The 12424-nt window shown below is 33.5% G+C and overlaps 1 protein-coding gene across 1 annotated transcript; it reads left to right on the top strand.

Annotated features, from left to right (window-relative positions):
- The first annotated feature begins 481 nt into the window (after nucleotides 1–481).
- Nucleotides 482–9864, top strand: LOC137614958 (protein FAM200C-like). Its single transcript, XM_068344605.1, has 5 exons — nucleotides 482–573; nucleotides 5703–5874; nucleotides 6966–7029; nucleotides 8538–8896; nucleotides 9112–9864. The coding sequence occupies exons 1-5, from the start codon at nucleotides 482–484 to the stop codon at nucleotides 9862–9864; spliced, it is 1440 nt and encodes a 479-aa protein (XP_068200706.1).
- Nucleotides 9865–12424: the final 2560 nt, after the last annotated feature.

Below are 12424 nucleotides of genomic sequence, written 5' to 3'. Positions count from 1 at the left end.
TACTCCATTAGTCATGCTTAACATTGTCTTTTTCATTCTCTCTCTCTTTAGTATGGTACAATATATAGTGTGCTGCAAGTTTAGTACTCCAGTTTCTTAATCTGCCCATTCCGAAATAGCAAAGTTCATACAATCAACGAAGAAGAAAAGAAAATTAGTAGATGAAAGTAATTACATCTACGATTTTCATTCAAGTAATACAATACATGGAAAAGCAAGGGTAAAATGTTATTATTCCGCAAAGGGTAGTTATGTTATGTTGAGCAATTTTTCTTCAATTCTATATTGTCAGACACTTCTACTTAATTTTAGTTTAACTAGTTATTTTCATTTCTATATTTTAGTTTGGCAATTATTTATTACAAACAACAAGGGAGAAAGAGGTCCTTACAAGGTTTAATTTTCTATTGGGGCAGTTATGGATTGGCTAGGGTTTTTCCTTTATTCATTTATGGATTGAAATGATTTAAAATTGGACCAAATGTCGTTGGACCAAAAGTCCATCGGACGAAAAGACATTGGACAAAAAGATGTGGACAAAGTGTCGTCGGACAAAGTGACATCGGACGAAAAGTCGGTACACGAAATAATTAATACCCTAATTATCATTATCATTATTTCAAATTATTCACTGACCACCTTTCACTCATCAGTTAACAGAGATAGATATAATTCATGCTATATTTCAGATGTTTCTCAATAACTTTATTCGGTTTGAAATAATACAATTGTTTTAATTATTACAGTGTTTGCTTCTATTCCCTTTACTAGTTTGTACATATATATATATATATATATATATATATATATATATATATATATATATATATATATATATATATATATATATATATATATATATATATATATATATATATACACATATATATATATATATATATATATATATATATATATATATATATATATATATATATATATATATATATATAATTATATATATATATATATATATATATATATATATATATATATATATATATATATATATATATATGTATATATATGTACAGCATAAATAAACGTTATAATTATACTAATTCATAAAATCACAGACTTTAAAGACCTGTGAAATTACAGATGAATATTTTTACTCTCAGTAATATATAAGGTATTTACAAGTATCATGTTATGCTGAGTAGAAAGACATTAAGATTCCATTTAATTAAGAGAGCATGCGGGCTTTAGAAGCGAATATTCTACAATTGACCATATCCATTTAATCAACCAGCTAATGGAATAATCAACAGAGTAAAACAAATTACTATATGTGGAACTACAGTAATCCTAAAACTTAATAACGATAGTAAGAACATTCCAATTAAGAGAGGAGTTAGAAAGGGAGGCCTCATCTCTACTAAATTATTCATACCTTGCCTAGACGAAGTTTTTTTCAAACAATTTAGATTGGGAAAATTTAGGAAATAATGTTAATGGAATACCTTAACAACTTGAGATTTGCATGTGAAATAGTTCTGTTTAATAAATCATGGGAGTACTGTAGCTTAAAAAGGTAATAGAAGATTTGCACAAGGAAAAGAAATATGTAGGACTGGAAATGAATATGAGCAAAACTAAGATAATGTTCATTGAAAACGCACAGACGACAAATAACGGTTATGAACGAACGTTTACAGATTGGTATTCAATATATGTGTATCCCCTGGACAAGAAACCGAAAATAAACGAAGGATAAACATGGGATGGAGAGCTTTTGGTAAAAAAAAAAAAAAAAAAAAAAAATATATATATATATATATATATATATATATATATATATATATATATATATATATATATATATAAAACAGTAAATTGCCACTTTCTATGAAAAGAAAAGTATTTAGGTGGATGGTGCTACAACTATTAACTTATGCATAAATAATGTGGAACCTCACTAAAGCATTAGCACAGCGTTTTTCAAACCTTTTTTTTTTCTTTTTTTTTTTTTGCGGCGACTCACAGCAAGAACCACAGTTTACATCGCGACCCATAATACTTAGATGGATGTGCTTGTTTATTCATAAGCATCTGTGTCCAATTGGGAACACAAGAAGACAATGCTACATGCATATCAGGTGCAGTGTTGAACCTGTTTCTCTCCTTAGTCTTTAATTGAGTTAATGTGTAAAATTCCAGTTCACACAAGTAGGTAGTTGTGAAAGTAGTGGAATTTGCCCTTTGTTATTTTAACCCAAAATTAGTACAAATTTAATTTCTCAAAATCGTTTTTAATTGTAAAGAAGCAACTAAGATGCAACAAGTCAGCTTCCTGTTCAGTTTAACTCAATTATTGATTCAGGATTCTGGACACTAAATGGAGTTTTTTTATCCAGAGGCTTTTCTTAAATGGTTCAAATTTCACTTCAGGAAAATGATTATTGAAGCTTTGGGATAGGAAAGTGAGATTTGACAAAATCTCGAGTTTTAATCCTGTTAATATGTTGTAGTCGACAACATTCTCAGCAATGTATTGTCACAGTGTAAAAAACATATGATAGGTAGGATGATCATCTTTAAGTCTTCCATGCTATACCCTCTACATTTTCTGAAAGCCTTCAATATATTCAATATGTTGAAATATATTGTCGCTTTTTCCTTGAAGTTTCATGTTTAAACCATGAAGGCCGAAAACATCAGACAAGTGAGCTACTATATACCATCTTCAAAAAGTAGACAACGGATTATTTCTTTCTACCAAAAACATATGGAGCTCAGTTCTAAGTTCATACACTTTGGTAATTACCTTGCCTAGTGACAACCAACAAAATTATGTGCGATAAAGTTTATTCGGCTTCAATCTCTGAACAAAACATTTCAAATATTTTACTGTTAAGTTTGCTTCCTTTTATAAAATTCACAATTTTAACTGCACTTTTCAACACTTCCCTGTGGTTCTCGGAAAGTCCCTTTGTTATCAAAGGTTGTCGATGTATAGAACAATGATTCCAAACTGCATTGTTATTGGCTCCATCCAAGTCTTTTAATAACACCATAAGGCTATCTCATAAACAGTTATAAATTGAAAAATAACTTTTACTGATGACTGTAAATATTTTTTATTTCTTTTGAAATATTCCACGGGCTTATTTGAAAGTTCGTTGTGTGTTTTTTCCATGTGTCTTTAGTTTTCAAGTTTTCAAACTCTCATTAGCACGAATATCTCACAGATTAAGAACGGAGGCCTGTCGGGATTCCATCAGAATCCATCCATTTCGTAAAACCATATTTTAAATATTCCCCATTGTAATGTCTTGTTAGTTTTATCTTATTAGATGTCTCGAAAGAAGTCAACGTTCGCTTACTAAGGTTATTTTCCTTAACAACGTTCGTGGAAGATGTATTTTCACATATATTTGTTTCAGTTGATTGTCCACTGTTTCTAGCTTTTGTTCTAAGGCTTAGAACATAAGCCAGTTACAACTCAAAGAGCTTTGGAAAGAATAATGATGAGAATGACACTAAGAGACAGAAAAAAAACCAACATGGATATGAGGGCAAATTAAAGTAGAGGATATTCTAACAACATGTAAGAAAAAGAAATGGAAATGGGCAGGACACATAATGAGAAGGACAGGTAATAGATGAGCATTAAGAATAACAGAATGGGTCCCTGCAGATTGCAAACGAAGCAGGGAAAGTGAGAGGAGATGGTGGATTAACGAGCTAAAGAAATTCTGGTACATACCGGAATAACAAGACCAGAAACAGACGCGCGTCGAAGGACATGTCTGAGGCCTTTATCCTGCAGTTGGGTAACAATGGCTGATGATGATATTATAGACATATAATGCATACATGAGTGTGTGTCTGTATGTAGGGCTGCGTATGTTTGTGATGAAACCACAGCCTTAGTGTTGGTAAAAGAATACGTAACTTGATTTCCAAACAAGCAGCTCCAATTTACAAATTAAAGAAAAAAAAAAACTGAACCTCGGCTTACCATAAGTGAACTAGAAACAGGTTATTCTCTCTCTCTCTCTCTCTCTCTCTCTCTCTCTCTCTCTCTCTTCCACATTCACCATCATTTCATGTCAGGACTGAATATTTCTGCTGTTATTTCATGATTATTGCCCAGATATCTTTGTAAATCTTTTTGTAATGGGCAAATCCTGGATTTGCCGTGTAGTTTTAAATTGCTTGACAGCCTGTCGTGTTTCAGCCTTTTCCGCTACACGCGCTCTCAGAATTGCCATCAGTTCTAATGTAAGGTTAATGATCGAATTTCATGGATACTTTAGTGGCCTTCGCTGATTTTGAAAGCGTACATGTGAATTCGTGAATTATTTTGGTATACATGTTTTTGTGCGGCACAGCAAACGGAATTATTGCCGTGAGGGAGACTTATTACACGCTTCGTTCGCATCATTTCCGGTTTATTTTGTCAAAAATATTTATGTTGTTCTTTCCAATAGATAGTATTCAGTGGCATAAAAGAAAATCAAAATTTTAGCTGTTAGAAGCCTCAAATTCCTATATGCTCTGGATATGTAGTTATCTAGCTGTTGTAAACTAAAGTTATTCTAGTTGTTAAATAGTGTCTGGTTAAATGTACTATGGTGTTTTTCTGGTTGAAACTGACGTAGTTCCCGTAATTATTTAAAAACGGAATTGCCATTCATGTTGCATCCTGTTTATTGTTCTTTTTTCATTATTGAAAAACCTCTTTTTTGTTTTATATTTGGCAAATCATATTTAACATTCAACCTTTTCGTCAATAAGAATAATTGTCTTTCCCATAACTTTCAATCACTCACCTTTTGAAAGAAACACTGTGCTCTGTTCAGAGGAATATCAGAACAATGTTTGTTAACCAGAAAATAGCCAAAGATTTTCTCAACATTTGAGATAAGTCTAATGATTATCGCGTGTTTGTTCTGGATCTGACCTTTGTAAATATTGTTTAGGGGCTGAAGTAGCATACCAAGGTCAACATGAGACCGTTGAGAAACTTTTGCTCCTTAAAAGTCATGAAAAAGAAATAATGTTTCTTTATTAGGTTACGACTGTCCTTCGAACAGTAGGTGGGTGTCAGAATTGTGTACGAGGTCTCATAAATTTCGAAATTGTGAAAATTTATAAATAAAAAGAAATTATCATTTGGATTATATATTGTATATTTATTTGGGGCAGTATTTCTAAGAACCGGTATGACGACGTCCCTTTTGCTTATTACTTACTTTAACTAAGGGTGGGGTGTGTGTTAGAGGTTTAAAGACATTCATGACTGGCAACGCAATGGGCAGTGACATTGCCCTAGCAAGCAGAGACTGACCATATATCATATGATCAACGCCCAATCCCCTCCCAAAGTAGGATCAGCGAGGGCCAGGTAATGGCTGTTGATGACTCAACCGGTGGACCTATAGGCTCCCCCAAAACCCCCGAACTTAATTCACAAGGATGCTAACGTTGCTGACATCAAAGGAATTAACGAGTCTGAGCGTGATTCGAACCCCTGTCTGGCGATCATCCGTCAGAGACGTTACCAATGAGGCCACAACTACTTTGGGCGTACGGAGTTGATTTTTAAATTATTTATAAGATAATAGGAATATCTATTCTTTCATTAGATAAGACATGCGTATTTAACAGAGAGCAGCTCGTTGTCGTATTGTCTAAAATTTCTGAAACATTGAAATAGTAATGCTGAGGGTAATTATCTCTTTTTTGATTTGCAGTTTGACTTTTGTAAAGTCCTTGGAGCAGGTGACCCACTTCTTAAAATCCCCAATACTATACAAAAATCTCTTGATTTTGGTCAGGAAATTTGTGATTGGTCTTGATTTTAGTGCTGGCACTGATATGACTGTTAATCATGAAGCCCTTGTTTCCAGACTTGAACAGATGGGAGTGAGTAGGAGGGTCTTCTTCTAGCTTCTTTATCGAATCTTTAGGTAATAGATTGTAAAGAATCGTTGTCAATGGGCATCATAATGACTATATAAATGTATTATCTTGTGTTTCGTAGGTTAGTGCTCTCGGCTCATCACTTTTCATATAACATACGAATGATATGTTGTTTTAAAAATGCTCGTTGTATATGTAGAATATGCTACTCTCTCTTTCTCTACACAAATTCCTTCTACGAAATGTAGATCTATGATTCTTGAATCCCTTGATTCAGTGTAATATATGGGGGTGAAGTTGAATCATAAAAAAAGCCCTAAGTAAAATTAAAAGTAGGTTGCGGCCAGTAGCTCCTCACCATCCAAATGTCTTTGACAATGTGTCTTTAAATGTATACAGTTCATTCCGAACTTTAAGTGTGATTCTTGATTAAAAATGTAACCTTGAGAAACAAAGATTAAAAAAATGGCATGCTGAGAAATTCTATCAAAATTTTTGGTGATTAATTTATCCTGTAAAAATGCTTTATTATCTCTATTTGCCATGTTCTGACTTTCATCTTAATTTGTTGAACAAGAGCTTGGGGTCTATTAGATTTCTTATCCCTGTTCTTGATAGCAATGTCTAGCACCGTCACTCAGTTAGTTCGTTTGCATGTTGTATAAGATTTTTTCATAATCCTGACCATCCTCTGCATTTTGCATTCAGAACTTCCTAGACTGTACCATTAAATATGCAGTAAAAGATATGTAGTTGATTCTAAAAGTCTTATCTTCTTCATCATAATGCTCAATACTAAACAGTAGTATAGAGTTTTTATTTTTGTTGGGACCTGAGTGTGGAATGATCTTCCTAATCTGGTAGTTGAACCAGTAAAACTTCTTGCTGCAAATGCTTTTCTTTTGATCAGGTGGGCGGATATCTCTTTTCATGCATATATGACTTATCGATGAACGTTGTTACAGATCTTGATATATTTTAGAATTTGTTTATAACTTCTTATATATAGTTTATCCGTTACTTTTCTTTTTCCTTTCTGCACCGTTTTTTTCCCTGTTGGAGTCTTTGATCTGGTTTCCTAATTACGGTTTTAGCCCTCTGATAAGGTCATATACGTAAGTAACTATGCCGTCATGGACAGCCTTTCTCATAAATGTGGTAAGAAAGCAAAGGAGAAGCTTGAAGATATTTCTAAGAGTTCAAATAAATCTGGTTTATGTTAACAATAAATCGGCCAGATAGGTAAAAACCACATGATATTACACTAATATCTGAAGATTTATAACATTCATTTAGTCACTAAAGTTACATATGCTATAAGTCACTTGATAAATCAATTTTTTTTTTTTTCAGAGAAAATATGTACCCAATATATATCTGCCGCTGATAAGACGGCATTTATATTAGATGTATTACCATACTGTTTTTCAAGTTAGAAAGAAGCATAGTCTGTATGAAATGAGAGTTTATGTCTATGAAAAATTTGTTGCCCAATATATCTCAGACAAGAATTTGATTTTTGGCGCTTAAATGGACAGGCATCGAACAATTGGTCTTACTTGATAAACTATGAGCTTATTTTTGTGTTTCTTAATATCTTCATATATAGATGTTTATATATACATATACATACATATATATATATATATATATATATATATATATATATATATACATATATATACATACATACATACATATATATATATATATATATATATATATATATATATATATATATATATATATATATATATATATACATACATATATATATATATATGTATATATATATATATATATATATATATATATATATATATATATATATATATATATATAATATATCTATATCTATACCTATATCTATATCTATATCTATATATATATACACACACACACACACACACGCACACACACACACACATATATATATATATATATATATATATATATATATATATATATATATATATATGTATATATATGTGTATATATATATGTAATATCATTATTGCTAACTAAGCTACAACTCTAGTTGGAAATGCAAGATGCTATAAATAAACGATATAAGAAGAAATGTAAAAGTAAAATTAAATATCTTAAAAACCATAACAACATTATGACACAAATTTCATATATAGACTATAAAAAAGAGTTTTGTTATCCTATTAAACATTAACTCATTTGCTGCAAATTTGAACTTTCAAAGTTCCACTGATTCAACGGCCTGATTAGGAAGATCATTCCTAAACTTGGTCACAGCTGGAATGAAATTTCTAGAATACTGCGGCGTAGTATTGAACCTGATGATGGAGAAGGCCTGTCTATTAGAATTAACTGCATGCTTAGTATTACAAACAGGAAAAACTGAATGTAAAACAATGGTTCCCAACGGAAGAGGGGTGGGTGGGGGAATTTCCCCCAGGGGGGAAATTTGGGTATTTCAGGGAGGAAATTCTTGCCTGGAATAAAAATTCTAGAAATCATCAGATAATAATTAGAAAATAATTTCCAGAAAGAGCTTTCTGTTCTTCTCTTGGCGAGAGTACCTGTTTCCTGAACTTTACCAGCTTTCATTCTTATGTTTTATTTTCTTTCTTCTCTTTTAGTTTTCTCTTTTCTATTACTTGTCATAATATGATCTCTCTTGTTTTTTTTTTCAGGTCCGCAACTGATCATGTCGAAAAAACGAACATATTCAGAAGCGTATCCAGACTTCGGTTTTACGTTCATTGTGAATAATGGGGAACATCTGCCACAGTGTGTCATCTGTACAAAAACCTTGGGAAATGGTAGCATGAAGCCATTCCAGCTGAAGCAACACCTTCAAGGATGTCCCCCCCCCCAACTACAGAACAACGATCGTGAATACTTCAAGCTGAAACAAAATTATCTGAAGAAGACGAGACTGGACTCAACTGGAAAGTTTCGTCAGCAAACGGACGCTATTGTGACAGTGTCATACGAAGTCTCGTACAAGATTGTGAGGGAGAAGAAACCACACAGAATTGGTGAAACACTGGTGAATCCCTGAATGCTGCAGTGCCTGAAGTTGATGTTTAGTTAGGCTGCCCACAACAAAATGACCCAGATTTCCCTTTCAAACAACACCATTCGGTCACAGAACAATGATATGGCTATGAGCATCAAGAACCAAGCTGTTCAGAAGGTTCAATGGTCACAATTTTTTTTTTTATTGAAATATACGAATCGAAAGATGTTGCGAATCTGTCTCAGCTGTTGATCTTTGTTCTTTATACCACCGAAAAAGGAATTGCAGAAGAATTTTTCCTCTGCAAACCTCTTCAGACCACGACCAAATCTCAAGATATGATGGACCTTATCAATGACTTTTTCGAAGACTGCAACATCAGCTGGGATTCTCTGGTTGGGGTGTGCACGACTGGTGCCCTAGCCATGCTTGGCTCTCGATCGGCGTTCGTCACTCTTGTCAAGCAAAAGAATCCGGCAGTGGAGTCGACACACTGTCTGATCCACATCAAAGTCGTCAACTTCATCAAGGGTTCTGCTCTGAACACTCGGCTGTTCCATCGGCTCTGTGAGGCCATGGAACCCGACCCCGAATCGTTGCTGTTTCATACTCAGGTGAGGGAGCTCACGAAGGGACACATGTTGCAGCGAGTCCTGGAATTGTTTGATGAGTTGGTAGCCTTCCATCGGGCCCAAAAGAATATTGAGCTTCTGGAGGTGTTTGAGGGTGAGTTTTTTTGTGTGCGGCTGTCCTACTTGTCTGATATTTACAGTGCATTGAAAGAGCTTAACAGAAAACTACAGGGCAAAGGAACAAACGTTCTTTTTCAGTTGTACAAGATGAGAGTTTTCGTGGCTAAACTAGAACTGTGGAAGAAAAGAGCGGAGAGTGGAAGTTTTTCCTCATTCCTCGCTCCGAACGAATGTGTGGGGGATATGGAGGATAGTATGCCTAATCCAATAGCCGAGAATATCAAACAACACCTCGAAGGCTTGTAGGAAGAATTCATGTATTATTTCCCGGGGATCACAAACGAGATTAACGAGCACAAGCTTATCAGAGACCCATTTCAAAGGAACGTTGATGATGTGCCAGAAGAATGACAGGAAGAGTTCTGGACTTGAGAAACGACTCTGCAGCGAATGATACCTTCCAGAATATGGAACTAGAAGAGTTTTGGACTCAAGTCTGAGGAACCTACCTGCTTCTTGCGACCAATGCTCTGTGGATATTGGTCCAGTTTTCTTCCACATACCTGTGTGAGACAGGATTTTCGGCAATGGTGCAACTCAAAGCAAGGGAACGCAACCAGTTGGAGGTAGAGGCGGATCTTCGATGTGGAGCCTCCATAACTCCCCAAGACATTGAAGGACTTGTGAACAGCAAAAAATGCCAGAAGTCTCAATAAAATGGTGTGTTAGTGTTATTGTTCTTATTCAATACAATTTAATGTTAGCTGTGGGAAATATGGATGGTTGAATTGGGTGCAGTGGGAAATAGCAGAAAAAAGGTTGGGAACCACTGGATTAAAGGATAGTCATCATTTTAAAAAATCTCATTTATATATTTATATATATATATATATATATATATATATATATATATATATATATATATATATATATATATATATATATATATATATATGGGTGTATATGGGTGCATGTACGTATAAACGTATGTAAATGTCCAATTCTAGAAGCATTATTTTCCATTTCCCTTTTGTAAGTCGAGGCATTAAACAGGTTCAAGTTCAGATATGATTATAAGAAAGTATTTGAAAATAGAGAACCTTAAATAAATTTTTCTTTAGAGAAATCTCGTTTGGGTAAATCTTTTTCAACTGCGAATCAGTTTTGTATTTGGTAAAGTATATTGGTGCGCTGTCTGTTGCAAGGCAGTGCCGACACAATCCACCAACTATTTAACAAACATAAGTTAAATAATTGACTCTTGTTTTCTTTTCTCTGATAAAGTTAGACAGAGATGTACTTCTTGATCATATTTGATCTTTTGTTTACGTTTCTATCCAATACTTTAAATTACATATTTATTACATGAAGTGTTTGTTTGTGTTTTTAATCCGTTTTTATAATGTGTAAATACACTCATATTTAAAATCTCTCTCTCTCTCTCTCTCTCTCTCTCTCTCTCTCTCTCTCTCTCTCTCTCTCTGTAAATCATTTGTACACTTTTAATGCTGGTAGAACATTTTAGCTTTCTCTTATTTGAATAGCCATGCCTATAATTAAATATGCCTAATCCGAATTGATATGCATATCCATTCCATAGTGTTATTTTTCGTAATGAAAATTAAGTTACATTTTCAGATCGTAAGAAAACTTTGGGGCGATTTTGTCTTTACGCTTGTTACGCTATTGCATTGCGCCAATTTGTTACGGAAGAGTCTCAAATATTTAGTGAATTTGTGTTTTTTATATTTTGAGGATTTGCAAAGGGGTGATAGAGAAGGAGCAATGTCCGGTTAATTTAAACACGGAATTAACTATATGGAAAATTTTGTTGTTGTGAATCACTTGATAACAAATTTAATGCTAACGCTCAAACATTATAGATAGATTGTATGGGCCTGGACAAGTCATATATAATGCTGATGATGGTGAAGCTATTGAAATATGTTAAGGGCATAGGGTGTAGAAGTTAATCATTTAAGAATAATTTGAAAGTTTCTTGACAGAACGAGGCACCTGTTAAGATGTAACAGATTTGGTGTAAAAGTGGGTTTGAGACATTGCTGCATGTACCATTTGGCAGTTAATATCGTATGTCACGTTATAAGTCAGAAAATGGAAATTAGATTTGGGTGCAAAGCTATTTTATAGGTTACGGGAGATTGGGATGGGTGAAGTTTGCCTATGAAACAGGGTTCATTTGTGGTAATTGAAAAATACTACAGTAAACAGTGAAAAAATTGAAATGCAAGAAGAAAATATTAGAAGTAAACGTAAGTAATATTAATGTTATAATTGTATATGGGCATAAAAGGTCAAAGATGAGAATGTACTTGAACAGAAGTTGTGTTACACATATAAAGGCCCCTCCAGAAGCTGGAGCACTAAATACCATATAGAAATGGAGATGGCTAATTCATATACTCGTAGGTTTTTGGATGTAAGTGTAACGGATGATGGCAGGATGAGAAAAGAGGTAAATTGCAGAATAGATGAAAAATTAGTATATAGAAAAGAAGATTAGATAAGGAAACCAAACTTGGATTATATAAAGGGGCATTCGAGCTAATTATTTTATATGATTTAAGTGTGACTGTTGAATGGAAGTTACTGAAAAAATGCTGTAACTATTACGAGGATATTATTTTGTAGTAGACATTGAGTAAAAAGGCCTGAAGGGGTAATGAACATAAGGATAAGAAAAGTAGTGAACACTGTAGAACAGGTGAATACAAATGCCAGCATATTCAGAGGAAGTTACAGGTATATGAAGGAAAGAAGGATGATAAATGAATGATTAGCTGTGTTACGAGACGCAGACTATGTTTCATAGATGGATAGGAAAGGGTACTGTTACTGATTTGTT

Source organism: Palaemon carinicauda, chromosome 21, assembly GCF_036898095.1.
Source record: "Palaemon carinicauda isolate YSFRI2023 chromosome 21, ASM3689809v2, whole genome shotgun sequence".
In the NCBI taxonomy this organism is placed as follows: Eukaryota; Metazoa; Arthropoda; class Malacostraca; order Decapoda; family Palaemonidae; genus Palaemon; species Palaemon carinicauda.
The sequence above is the reverse complement of the archived record's forward strand: the minus strand, read 5'-3'. Positions and strand labels throughout refer to the sequence as shown.

What these genes read in the sequence shown, in the direction of transcription:
- LOC137614958 (XM_068344605.1), top strand. Translation starts at nt 482, where the DNA reads ATGTCGTTGGACCAAAAGTCCATCGGACGAAAAGACATTGGACAAAAA. An exon ending in CCAGACTTGAACAGATGGGA is followed by an intron (nt 5,875 to 6,965) that starts GTGAGTAGGAGG and finishes TTACGGTTTTAG; the next exon opens with CCCTCTGATAAGGTCATATA. An exon ending in ACAGAATTGGTGAAACACTG is followed by an intron (nt 8,897 to 9,111) that starts GTGAATCCCTGA and finishes AATCTGTCTCAG; the next exon opens with CTGTTGATCTTTGTTCTTTA.